The 13437-nt window shown below is 43.3% G+C and overlaps 2 protein-coding genes across 2 annotated transcripts in view; one reads left to right on the top strand and one right to left on the bottom strand.

The window, feature by feature from the left end:
- Window positions 1-1012, bottom strand: part of mtrex (Mtr4 exosome RNA helicase) — a 37190-nt gene extending 36178 nt beyond the window's left edge. Inside the window, 4 exon segments of the mRNA XM_042058585.1 lie at window positions 73-135; window positions 260-326; window positions 430-573; window positions 882-1012. Of these exon segments, the coding sequence (XP_041914519.1) occupies window positions 73-135; window positions 260-326; window positions 430-573; window positions 882-970 (363 nt within the window). The 5' untranslated portion in view covers window positions 971-1012.
- Window positions 1013-1067: 55 nt separating this feature from the next.
- dhx29 (DEAH (Asp-Glu-Ala-His) box polypeptide 29) lies at window positions 1068-12898 on the top strand. The gene is made up of 27 exons (XM_042059926.1): window positions 1068-1624; window positions 1760-1830; window positions 1945-2058; window positions 2222-2351; window positions 2519-2661; window positions 2782-2919; window positions 3007-3133; window positions 3317-3490; window positions 3770-3938; window positions 4110-4230; window positions 4513-5151; window positions 5669-5812; window positions 6182-6358; window positions 6696-6836; window positions 6997-7141; window positions 7467-7587; window positions 8136-8220; window positions 8304-8392; window positions 8518-8646; window positions 8798-8873; window positions 9128-9352; window positions 9507-9643; window positions 10129-10219; window positions 10517-10822; window positions 11288-11419; window positions 12182-12278; window positions 12583-12898. Exons 1-27 carry the CDS (start codon window positions 1462-1464, stop codon window positions 12636-12638), a joined length of 4140 nt encoding a protein of 1379 aa, XP_041915860.1. The 5' UTR covers window positions 1068-1461; the 3' UTR covers window positions 12639-12898.
- Window positions 12899-13437: the final 539 nt, after the last annotated feature.

The raw sequence follows: 13437 nt of genomic DNA, 5'->3' as shown, positions 1-13437 counted from the left end.
CACAATACACTGAGGTAATACTTCAAAAGTCCCGATTTGTTAGCAATAAGAGGGAGAACTAGATGGGCCTACTTTTGCCGCTTTCCCAACTCGAGGTTTCAACTGTTTGTAGTCTTCATTTGCTGGTAGAGCGACCTGTAATGTGGGAAAATGGATGTTTTGTTGCGTCTCAAATGAAAACAGGGGATAATGAAGTGTATGTTCGCATGAAGGTATGAGCAAAAAATACCATTTCCAGCTCTAGACTCTCAGCCCTTACCTCATGTGTACAGCCTTCAACGGTCTCCACTGGTTCCACTTTTACCTGAGGCATGAGGTCTGCGAGGCTACACAGATCAGATCAAAACAAACATTAGCAGCTGAATGGGGCTCCTTTGCACTGCTGAACAAATGCACATCAGGGGTGTGGAAGAAAAAGGAGATAATTACTTGATTTCTTCTGGCGATACGGTTTCGAGCTTCGCCTTCTTCCCAAAGACAACTTCATCTGTGCCATCATTGTCAGCTTCTCGTTTACTCTTGGTAATAGAGGGCGACTCTTTCTTTCCTTTTCCATGTTTACCAGCAGTTTTTCTGTTATTGAGATAAATATAGGGAATGGCAGGAGATATAGTGGTTAAAGTTTTAATGGTCACAAAATGTATGTCAATTTAACTAGCTAGTTAGCAAGCTAACTGGCTGTTCAAATCTCACGTTAGCTTGCTAACGTGGGACACAGTGTAAATCCATTATAGCTAGCATTACAGCTAACATTAGCTACTGCTGGATGGCTCCCACAGCTGAAGCATGACACCGAAACATCACCAATTTACTCAAATACAGAACAAATAACAATAAATTCATATATATCTTACGAAAACCAAATACGTAATTGTACATACCCAGCCGGTGGCGTTGGTTTAGCTTTAGAAGAACTAGTTTGCTCGTCATCAAACACGCTGAACAAATCGTCTCCAAAGGCGTCCGCCATGTTTACACAGCGAGGCAAGCGGACACGATTTTCATAATTCTTTTTCCGGTTAATCATTTCCGCTACGGCAACACCAATAGTTCATTTACAGATGCCAACCCTATGATGCCAACATATGTGCAGATAACGCAGACATTAGCACCACATCTACTACCTTGATTTGCTTGTGTATGAGGCAGCCAAAACAGTATTGGCTAAAGTTGTCTGACAGGGTAGTTTGTCATCGCACGTGGTAGTTTCATTTCAATGTGTTCCATCGGATTTTTCATTGATAAAGTTATCTGGACCTAGCTCTACATCTCACGAAGTTAGCGTGTTAGCTGACAAGCTAACAAGCTTGGACCGTCAACTTCTGTTGGCATTTTGACAGCAAACATGGATGTTCCACGTTTTGTATCTAGAAGTCGACATTTTTTGCTTTGAATTGCAGAATTGCTGAGTGTCCACGTTCCTATTGTGTGTGTTGTTTTGGCAAGCGAAATCGCTGAAATATGGGTGGGAAGAAGAAGAAGTCGGCTGGTCCTCCAGTAGTCCCCTCAGCTGCTGCAGTGAATAAAGTCCCTTCTGCAACTAATGGAGCAGCTGACCCATCTGCGGGAAAGAAATCTTCCAAAACGAACATAAAACCTGCTTCAAACGAGAGCAAACCTAAAGGTAAACCACTTCTCCGCTGACGTTTTTTGACAATTTATCCAGCAAGTCATCGTGTGGTATAGGCAACTGACTTACTGGCTGTCATGTATGGGGAGATACATTTGACATTTCACATCTCGTTGAACTTCTTTACAGCACCAAAGACATATTGCCTCTCAAGTCCCCAAGTTGACAGTGGAGTAGCATCTGACAAGTCCATTCTCAAAGTAAGGTCATCTATGCATTGTTGCTTGTCTTCTGTGGCATTGTGGCTTTTGTATTGCCTCCATTCATTAACACTTGCTTAACTTTATGTAATGTTCTTTCCTACTGCTGCAAAGGTTGTCATCCAACCAGACCTGGAAAAAAAAGTTATCAAACTGATCAATGACTATAGGCAGGAGTATGGGGACAGAGGTCCAATATCTGGACGAATCACCACCAAGAAACTTCTGGTGAGTGAATTTGACCTCTGCTTACAGGGTTTACTTGCTTTCTTTGTGTGTGTGTGTGTGTGTGTGTGTGTGTGTGTGTGTGTGTGTGTGTGTGTGTGTGTGTGTGTGTGTGTGTGTGTGTGAGTGAACTTCAGTGTAAACCATTTTACAATTCTGTTCCTAGGATTTGTATACAGCCCTACAGAGGTTCCATTTTAAGACAGAACATATCGAGGAGGCCATGAAGAGCAGTATGCTGTATGGAGGGGATCTTCATTCAGCACTCGACTGGTTGTGTCTTAACCTTAAAGATGGTAAAGTACAAACGACATATTGGTGTAAATGTTTGTATGTCCTGTTATGTCCAATTCTTTCACATCAGACATAATTTCTTTCCCTTGTTGTAATCATTCTTTCTACCTCTTCTTTCCTCTCTCTCTCTCTCTCTCTCTCCTTCTCTTTTTCTTGCACACACAACCAGAGGAGCTCCCTGAAGGCTTTAGTCAGAGGATGCACGAAGAGAACAATAAATCCAAGCCTAAGTTCCAGCCCCCCAAAGAGGACAATAAGCCCCAAGCTCCCAAAACTGAGGCCAACAAAGAAGTTCAACAACAGAAAAATACAGTAGGTGCCCTCGTCAAACAAATCACACAAAGGTACATTACCCCATGTGTAAGGGAATTACACTTTCCGTAAAGATACTGAAAACCTCCTATCCACCATTGTTGTTTTTCATGTTGCTAGGCTCCAGCTAGAGATAGCAAAGCAGATTTGAAGGAGTGGATCCTGAGGTACGCCGAGCAGTCAAGCGAAGAGAGTGAAGAAGAGGAGGAGGCGGGCGGTCCTGTACGCAACCCTGAGCTGGACGAGAAGTTTGATCCCGTAAGGCTCGTTGTGATGGTTCTCTTCAGTTGAAGTTACCATCTCTACTTCTAATTTGACCTTAATATATGTCATTGTGATTGGCAGAATGACCGGTACCTGGTGCTTACCGCACAGTTGTATGACGCAAAAGAAATGGCTGCTGCAGCCAAGGCCAAGAAGGATAAAACCGGACAAAAGACTGCCCAAGACAGAATCAGGGTCATCCAGCAAGGTTTGTAATGAACGTGGATCATATGTGGGTTTTCTTTATGGATGTAATGTACATCACATACTCTCTTCCATGCATATATTGATGGTCTGTAGATCATCTGTAGATTTGATGATGTAGGGGCCTACATTGTAGGCTAATGCTTAAGCAATATAATGTTAGCTGTTGCCATGTGCTACTTAACAGAAATGAAGCCTCTGGAAGCTCACCCCATGTTCAACCCAGCTATTAAAGTGGTGGACACACCCAAGGAGGATAAGAAGAAGCCTGCTCCTGTAACAGAAGGGAAGGAGGACATCAACTTTAACCTTTTTGAGCAAGCTGAGAAGCAAGCTGAAAAGCCACCTGCCACCGAGAAAAGTGAGCTTAAGCTGATTAGATAAATGTGTTTGGAGATTACTGGTCAAGCTGGACAATTTATATAATGAATTTATATAATGTAAAGTCACTGAACTGAGGTCTCAATGCCCAGATGATGCCAATGTCAAACCCAAGAGACTGCTACTATTTGTTGTGAATTAAATCTGAGTCCAATATGTTGTTAGTATTCAGGCCATAACAAATTACATTAACAGCAACCTTGTTTATTAGTGTTGCACAGTTGTACAGCTGTTCTGATTTGTTCTTTATTTTTCACAGAGGTGAAGAAGAATGAGCCAAAAGATATCCGCAACTTTGACTACACGGCACGTAGCTGGACTGGAAAGTCTCCAAAACAGTTCTTGATTGACTGGGTTCGGAAAAATCTTCCCAAGAGTCCGCCACCAACCTTTGAGAAAGTTCAAGCAGGCAGATATTGGAAATGCCGGTATGTACTATCATCATTTTGTCAAGCCTGCTTTGTTAGTGTTATTGTAAAATATGACCAACAATTTTATTTATCAGCATATTACATATACCCATTGGGATGCAGTGATTAAACTCGTTTGGAAGATAAATCCTCTGTTAACATAAACCTTTCATTCCTCTGTTTTAACAGTGTGCGTGTAAGGAGACCTGATGATGTGCTGGAGGTCTGTACTTCTATCCTGACGGAGGACAGCATGCAAGCTCAACACCTGGGTGCCACACAGGCCCTCTATAATCTGATCAAAGGACAGGTAAGTTGCCCAAATCTCCTAGCAATATTATGTAAGGGATAATGTAAAGTCTGCTGGTCAGTATTAGAAAATAAGTCCTGACCGGGCAAGCAGGACCCCGATGCAGTCTATGCTCCATAAAAATAGTCCATAAATATGAGGTATGGCAGAGTTCTTAGTTATTGTGCCTGTGTGGAGAGCTACAACATAATGGACCTCATCCAGTCCTATTTTATTTTCATTTTATGTATTTTATATTTTATATACAGTATCTCCACATTTTATATTTTTCCATGTTCTCAGCCAGTGCACCAGCTACTGCCGCCCACCTACCGCGACGTGTGGCTGGAGTGGCGGGACAGCGAGCAGCAGCAGGAGGAGGAGAGCCGCACGGCGGCCAACAAGCCTCGTGACCAGTTCATCGCCCGCCTGCTGACCCGCCTCAAGCAGCAACAGCAGAACAGCCAGCCCTCCCCACCGACCAGCCCAGAGCAGCCCGCCGACGTTGGCTCCGCCGACGAGCCCGAGGACACCTGGGAAAGCCTGGCCGGCGAGGACGCCGACGGAGATGCTCCCGGCAGGGAAGCGGCGACGAGCAAGGACGCGGAGGAGGACGAGGCCGGCCGGGCTCTCCTGCAGCGTCTGCGCGCCTCGCCGCTGGCCCAGAGGCTGCTGGGAGACCGCGAGCAGCTGCCGGTGTTCCGGGAGCGCGAGCGGCTGCTGGAGGCGGTGCGCCGGCACCGCGTGCTGGTGGTGGCCGGCGAGACGGGCAGCGGGAAGAGCACGCAGGTGCCCCAGTTCATCCTGGAGGAGGCGCTGCTGGGACAGGGAGGGGGCAGGCGCTGTAACGTGGTGGTGACGCAGCCTCGCAGGATCTCGGCCATGAGCCTGGCCAGCCGCGTCAACCAGGAGCTGGGCAGCGACGACAGCCCGGGGGGACGGGTGAGCAGGCTGATGTTCATGTTTGGGATGGGATTTGGGAATCCTCGATTTCTGCTCCATTTCAACCCTCACCCTAGCAACATCCTGGATACCGTCACCTAGCAACATCCTGGATACCATTCTTACTATATCGTGCATGTTGCTAGGATGGTATCACAATGAAATTCATTTTCACCATGTTATCCCATCACAAATGAGTGATTCCAAAGAAAATTTAGGGGGGAAATGTAGCTGGGAAATGTAGCTGGAGCATTGATCTTCATTTTCAATGTTACTGATAAGTACCATGCTAGAACTTTCTTGCTCCCGCTATCTATCCACCTTTGGTTCTTTAACGTTGCTGTCTTAGTCTATCCTTGAGTCTTCCATCCTTGTGTTTCCTTCTATCCTTTTAAATATTTTCATTCATGTTCTAACCACATTACATAGAATCAAACTATGTTCTGTTTTGTATGACCATGTTTTGGTTCTTGTTTTGTTCTTGTTTGTGTTTTAAACTGAGGATCTTTGTTTCTAGACATCGATCTGTGGCTATCAGATCCGGATGGAGAACCGCTCCGGAGACTCCACCCGCCTGCTGTACTGCACCACTGGCGTTCTGCTGCGTAAGCTCCAGCAGGACCGCCTCCTCAACTCCATCACGCACATCATTGTGGACGAGGTCAGGGCCAGTCACCAAATCTTCATGGTCAACCTATAGTTAGTCATCATTAGTCACAGCATTGATGGTATCATGTTCTAGAATAATGAATTATTCTTCTAGAGCTAGATAGATAGATAGATAGATAGATAGATAGATAGATAGATAGATAGATACTTTATTGATCCCCAGGGTAAATTCAAGCTACTATGATGAGGATAATTGAAAATAAAAAAAATCCATACTCTCAAATGATGCATTCTTTTGTTATTGACCTGAATGTACACTGGTTGACACTTTATACCACTGTCTGCTACATATTTTTGTCAACGTGTGTCAGTTGCAGACTTTTCATGCCTCCCCCTCCTCTTTATCTCTCCACCACTGCAGGTCCATGAGCGAAGTGTCCAGTCGGACTTCCTGCTGACCATTCTAAAAGACCTGGTGCTGAAGCGCTCCGACCTGCGGCTCATCCTGATGAGTGCCACGGTGGACTGCGATAAGTTTGCCAGCTACTTCAACCGCTGCCCCATCATCACCATCCCCGGCAGGACCTTCCCTGTCGAGGCAAGCCCAGCCCTGAGGGCCAGGACACACACACACACACACATGAATCCTGAAGATAAACAATGTTTTTTTTGTCTGGGGACATACCTCAATGATGGCGCCTCAGAGCAAAATTACATGTCTCATGTTTGTTCACTGACATCGTTCAATTGACCGTATAATACACTGTCTGAAAGTACTCTTTATTCAGATAAGAGTCTAAGATATCTTACTCATAGTTCTTTTCAAAACAATCCCCTGCAGACATTGTTTATTTGCCTGAGTGACTGGTCCATTATTCATGATGTCAACACTCTGAGTGGGGCCTCTCTCCGTATTGTGCTGTTGTTGTGTCCAGGTGTTTCACCTCGAGGATATTGTGGAGGAGACGGGCTACGTTCTGGAGCAGGACTCGGACTACTGCCAGAGGTTCCTGGAGGACGAGGATGAAGTCAGTGTCAGTGTCACGCAGAAAGGAGGAAAGGTCTTCCAGCACCAGGTTTGTCTCCCATTGTGTGTCCTTTGTCTCCCAGCCCACCACAGCGGGTCTCACTCCCATGACGCAACATATCCTCTGCTGAAGTGAAATGGATACTCTTCCATCTGTCCATCGAGACTGGATCTGTGAGACAGGCCTGTATGTGCTCTGCTGTTCTCAGGAGGTGATTCCGAAGGACTCTGGTTCTGGCTGGACTCTAGGCCCTGACCTGGACCACTTCAGTAACCGCACCCGCCATGCCCTGCAATACATGAACCCCTACAAGATCAATATGGACCTGATTATGGACCTTCTGGCCTACCTGGGTGAGAAATGGCAACAGATCATTGTCAGGCTGCTGTTGAGCATTCTCTTGATCATGGGGTCTAAGTAGAATTCGTTTGAAATCAAAACGTTACCATTGCATGATTTTGGTCATTATATTTTAGCGCTTGTAGTGAGAGTTTATCAGCCTGTGAAGAAAGCAGTGTATGTTATTTAGGTTTTCTCATTTAAAAAATCTCTGCTGTAGCAGGTTAGTGCAAATTAGCATGCATTATGAAATACAGCACACGGTTTCCATGTCTAGGGAGGGATGTATCTTGACAAAACTGTTTTTAAGCTCAGTCTACATTATGAATTACTCTGCAGACAAGGCTCCTCAGTTTACAGAGGTGGACGGCGCCATCCTAGTGTTCTTGCCGGGTCTCGCTCACATCCAGCAGCTGTATGATCTTCTGTCCTCGGACAAGCGCTTCCGTGCCAAAGACAGGTAATTTTTTGTCATACGCTATACACAGACACACATTCATCAAAATATAAACCCATCTGTGCTCTCTCTAACTATATGCATTATATGGACAAATGCCTGCCATTATACCTACAGAAACTTCAATGACATCCCATTCTAAATCCAATAATTGGTCTCCTGTGTGTAGCTATAACAGCTTCCACTCATCTGGGATGGCTTTCCCCAACATTTTGTAGGCTCTGTAGGAACTGTTGCCCTTTCATTCAGTCACTGATGTTGGGCAAGAAGGCCTGGTTTACACTGTCTGTTCTAGTGCATCCCAAAGGTGTTTAATGGTGTAGAGAACCCATGGTTTGTTCTTCCGTACCAAAATCATGTTTGGACCTACAGTAGCTTTGTGCACTGTGTGCATCACTGTGTAGGCGTGTTTTGTCCATATAGTGAATAGTGTCAGCTCTGACATCCTGTTGTTTGTAGTTGTGAACAGCATCACCTTTTTTGCGTGACCGTGTGAAGTTGTATATATCTGGGTCTGATGTGTTTCACTGCCTCATGACATTATTCCACAGGTATAGGCTGGTAGCCCTGCACTCCACACTGTCCTCTAAGGATCAAGCAGCAGCATTTACAATTCCCCCTTCTGGAGTGAGGAAGGTACTGCAGCTTGTTTCGTATTAGTGTTATTGTTCACTATCTGGTTTTGGTGTGACATGTTTAACAACACCTTTTTTGGACAGATTGTTCTGTCTACAAACATTGCTGAGACAGGAGTCACAATTCCAGATGTAGTGTTTGTGGTTGACACTGGCAAAACAAAGGAGAACAAGTAAGATCAACTTTTTTTTTTTTATTATTTAAGTTGGGAATGTAAACTTCAGTTCCTATTTTGTTTACCAAATAGGACAAACAAATCAAACATTTCACAAACAAACTAATCTCTTCATTCTCCAGATACCATGAGAGCAGCCAGATGAGTTCTCTCGTGGAGACCTTTGTGAGCAAGGCCAGCGCCCTCCAGAGGCAAGGAAGGGCAGGACGTGTTCGCAAGGGCTTCTGTTTCCGCCTATATACCAAATACAGGTTTGAGACACCTGTTTACAATCACTATAGCTAAAAGACACCACCCACCAACCAGTAACTCTTTGTCTGATGTAATAGTGTTCCATACTACTAACTGTTATTATTACTGGTGTATACCTCTGTTGTGATGTTGGTTTGCTCTCAATCTCAGATTCAATGGCTTTCTGGAATATTCCATTCCTGAGATACTGAGGGTGCCTCTGGAAGAGCTGTGTCTTCATATCATGGTAATGTTTCTGTAACTTGTGAAATGATGTAAAACAATAGTAATAGTAAATCAAGTTATCCAGAGATGGATAGATATATATAGTATTGTCCGCTTGTTTGTAGTTACAGTCTTTACAGAGCCTCACATACCTACACACACTTCACACACACTTCACACACATCACACGCACATTGACACCTTCACGCAACCACACATTTCCGGGGGCCTAATGCACGTACTAAAATATGCACACTTCCGTCCTTAACCTCGCAGAAGTGTGAGTATGGGTCACCCGAGGACTTCCTGTCTCGTGCCCTGGACGCTCCTCAGCAGCAGTCTGTGTGTAACGCTGTGAGCCTCCTGAGAAAGATTGGTGCCTGCCACCCGGAGCAGCACATGCTGACCCCTCTGGGTCACCACCTCGCTGCCCTGCCCGTCAACGTCAAGATTGGCAAGATGCTCATCTTCGGCGCCATCTTGGGCTGCCTCGAACCCATTGTGAGTTCCAGTATATATTCCAATATTCCAATATGTAACATTATTTTCTCTGTAACTTTTTGGGAGCTTTATTTACTGATTTAGGTATTTGTTTTGGATGACCGTACTTTGCCAAGCACAGTGAACAAAAAAATATTATTTTTCTACCCTCCAGGCAACAATAGCAGCAGCAATAACCGAGAAGTCACCATTTGCTACTCCCATGGGAAGAAAGGAGGAGGCTAACCTGGCTAAAGCGACACTAGCAGTTGCTAACTCTGATCACCTCACCATGTACAAGGCATACCTGGGGTATGCAGTCGTGTAAATATTTTGTCAGAAGCAAAGTTAGTAGTAATTCATAATAAGTAAGTTCCAGTGAGAAACGATTACTGAAGATAAACATACCGGAAATTAGCCTATTTATCCATGTAGGTTATGAGATATTTTCCCATAATCTAAGGAAACAACAAGGCTGTATACTGTCAGATTCCATTGCCAAAAATCAACTGGTTTTGAAATGTATTCAGCATTCAAGTGTCTTTAGTTACAAAATAGTTACCAAAGAGATTTACTGAAACATTTGTCACATTACTTCTTCAGTAGTTACCAAGTAGAGCACACAGTGTACTTAATTGTACATGGTAAGAAAACAGAATAGAAACAGAGAAATAAACAAACTTGTAGAATTGCACAGCTTTTTATGAGTACAGCTTTGTGAATTCTCATTTGAGCTTTGATACTTTTTTGTTTTTTATGTCTAATGTCATTTTTTGGTCATGGATTTTTTCTCTCAGATGGAAAAATGCATGCAGTGAAGGAACCCGAGCTGGCATGGCGTATTGCAGAAAACACTTCCTGAACCACACTGCCCTCATCACCATTGAGGTATTTCTCATGATCCAGAAGAAATGTGCTGTATTATTGAAAGTTTCCACTGAAGAGCCTGAGTAAAAGGGTCAAAGAGTTTACAAGAACAAAGTGTAACATGAGCTCAAAGGGCCAGATTGCCCTACATGGATTAAGCCTAGTCATAGACTAAAAGCTTGTTTCAGTGGAAATCTCCATTGTAGTTCTCCACGTAGGGGAAACCGGCCTTGAGTTTCACAAGCATTTGGCCAGCATTTGTCCATCAGTAGCTATCCGCCATATGTGACCCTTCTCCCTCCCCATCCATCCCTTTAGGACGTGAAACAGGAGCTAACGCGAATGGTGGAGCAGGCCGGGTTCTCTCGGTCCTCTAAGTCTCGCGGCGGGCGTCCCCAGGACAAATCCGAGGGGCCTCTGTCCAGGAAAGAAGTCTCGCTCCTGAACGCTGTGCTGACCGCAGGCCTGTACGACAGCGTGGGCCGCATCCTCTACACGCCCTCTGTGGACATGGAGGATCGCGTGGCCTGCTCGGCCGAGACGCCGCAGGGGAAGGCTCTGGTCCACCCCTCCTCCGTCAACCGCAACCTGCAGACCCACGGCTGGCTGCTCTACCAGGAGAAGGTGGGTTGCTGTCATATATATTCAGATTACATTTTCTTTTAGCAATTAAGATTTCGTTTTGTCTAAATAAATGAGTACACTTAAAATATACAACAGCATCTTCCTTCACTAATAAGTCATCTTACTTTAAAGTTTACATTTATTAATTTAACAGCCTTTATCCACAGTAATTTACAATGTTTACAACAATAGTTTCCAACATGGGTATAGATTTTACCAGTACACTAACTAAAAAATAATGATGGAATGCAATTGCATTTTATGTGCACTATGTAGGATAATAAATACCGTACTTTCTTCTTCTTTTAGTGTAAATTACAGAATGCCATTATCTGTTTCCTTGTTTGTTCCTTATAAGTTATGTCAGCATTCAATATGCTGGATCAGAGTACAGGAAGTGTTTCTGCCTGTTGACTTGACTTACAGTAGAGTAAAAAGGTCTTTGTTCTTTGGTGTTATTTTCAGGTCAAGTACTCAAAGGTGTTTCTGCGAGACACCACCCTCATCTCTCCCTTTCCCATGCTGCTCTTTGGTGGTGACATCACCGTTCAGCATCGCGAGAGGCTTATCTCGGTGGATAGCTGGATACACTTTCAGGTTTGTGAATCATTTTCATGCCATTCAAATAGTTTGAACTCTGTCAAACTCTGACCTAAGACTATAGTTTAAATAGTTCTGCTCCATGCAGTATTGCCATATGCATACTGCCATATGATCTGTACTTTTCTTTTGTTCTTTTCCCAACCCACTCACATGCCACCCCTCTGCACTTTTAGTGGTGCTTAACTGTATGTCAGGTTGATTGAAAATGGTGTATTGTTAGATTCCCAATTACTTTTCCTTACCTACAATTTTGTTCTATGTTATTTAACCTCATTTAAAACTGAATTGAACGAATGAATGTAGAAGTTAATGATCTAATGAAGTGGTTATTTGTGGCTGTTGCAGTGTGAATGCATTAAAGCAACACAAAAGAGTTTTTTGTACCTTAAAATAATGTTTCCAGAATTGTTTCAGTGGTTCATCAACTCGTAACAGGGTGAACGGCACTTCTAAATTCGCTTCGCGGCCCTCTATCGGCTTTAACCACACTATGTAAGTTTGCTAGATTGCGGATCTGTAGTTCGATGGAATGAGACATAAGAAACTACAAATTTGACTTGCTTCTGATCTCGCAATGCATCATACTTTCATAAAATCGTAACATACTCTACCTTGTCTGTGGACATTGTTATTTGCAAAGCCAGTGCTGGATAAATAGAGGAAAAGGCCTTTGGTGTAGCTTTAATGGAGGTGTTTGGTTGGTGAGGTTGGTGATTTTACATAGTCAGTTTACATTTCCTGTGAACCATTTCACAGGCCCCAGTGAGAATCGGAGTTATCTTCAAACACTTGCGCTGTCTAATAGACTCCCTCTTGGAGAAGAAACTGCAAAACCCCAAGATGAACCTGGAAGGTACTCTAATGCACCATGGCACCTTTTGTTTGTTATTTGTCCTTTACGTCACATTCCTTACATTTAATTTGCTTTTTGGACTCGTAAGGGCTGTGGTGGGCAGACAATACACACAATAGCTTAAATCAAAGCTATTATTGTCAGCTGTGTGTATTGTCTGCCTGGTTGCAACCTAAATTTGTGAGATTACAGTGTGATTAGGCTAGGCATGTGGGACATGTATTTTAAAAAATAAATTAAAATAAAATATGTGAGTTTATCTCTAATGCTTGTAATGCATAGATATGCTTTGCTCTTTCCCCAGATGAGAAGACCATACACATTATTACAGAGCTGATAAAGAGCGAAAACATGATCTGAATGTGATCCAAGACGAGATCTCACCAGATCTTTACTGATCTCCCGGGGGCTATGAAAGACTGCTCGACTATGGAATGATGACATTTTTGGATTATTTGACATGATGGATTGTTTGACTGTAAGGAGTGACAGATCTCAAGAGGTCTTTGTGGGAAATGACTGTGTCATAATTATCCAGAGAAAGACAAAATGCTGCTAGGCCTTGTCTTCTCATTTGCTCTCTTCTGCTGCCAAATGGGAATAAAATAATTTTAACAATTCAGCAGTGTGTTTTTAGAATGTCATGGAATTTAGACAAAGGATTGTGTGGTTGCATTTTAATGGTTGTGTTTACGACTACATGAGACCAGGCAATGTCTTGGGACACTACACAGCCCCATCCAGACGAGGACTTTTTAAAGCAATATGAAGGGCATTATATCATAAATGTTTTCTAAATTACATAAAACATTGAAATAGCAAAGCAATCTCACTTCTCTGTCATATGCAGGATGACTGTTGTTGTAATGTAATGTTAGTCTTTAAGTTAGTCTTTAATTCTTACATGGCCATAAATGGCATTTAAACGGTACATATCAACAATACTCATTCGGTTTATTTTCAGCTTTCACCACATGTGTGCTGAAAGACTCAAATAGTAAAACGTGTCTTAATCGGTATTATGTGGTTTTGAAGAGTTTTACACTTTTCATTGAATCAGATTACAATGGCTACAGCTGCAAAGTCTTCTGTTTTTGAAATGAGACTTGATTTACTTGAAATTCCCTGTTAAAACCTTGTATTGTATTTGTATATGGCT

Source organism: Alosa sapidissima, chromosome 13 (genome assembly GCF_018492685.1).
Source record: "Alosa sapidissima isolate fAloSap1 chromosome 13, fAloSap1.pri, whole genome shotgun sequence".
NCBI classification, from domain to species: Eukaryota; Metazoa; Chordata; class Actinopteri; order Clupeiformes; family Clupeidae; genus Alosa; species Alosa sapidissima.
This window is presented reverse-complemented; position numbering and strand designations above follow the sequence as displayed.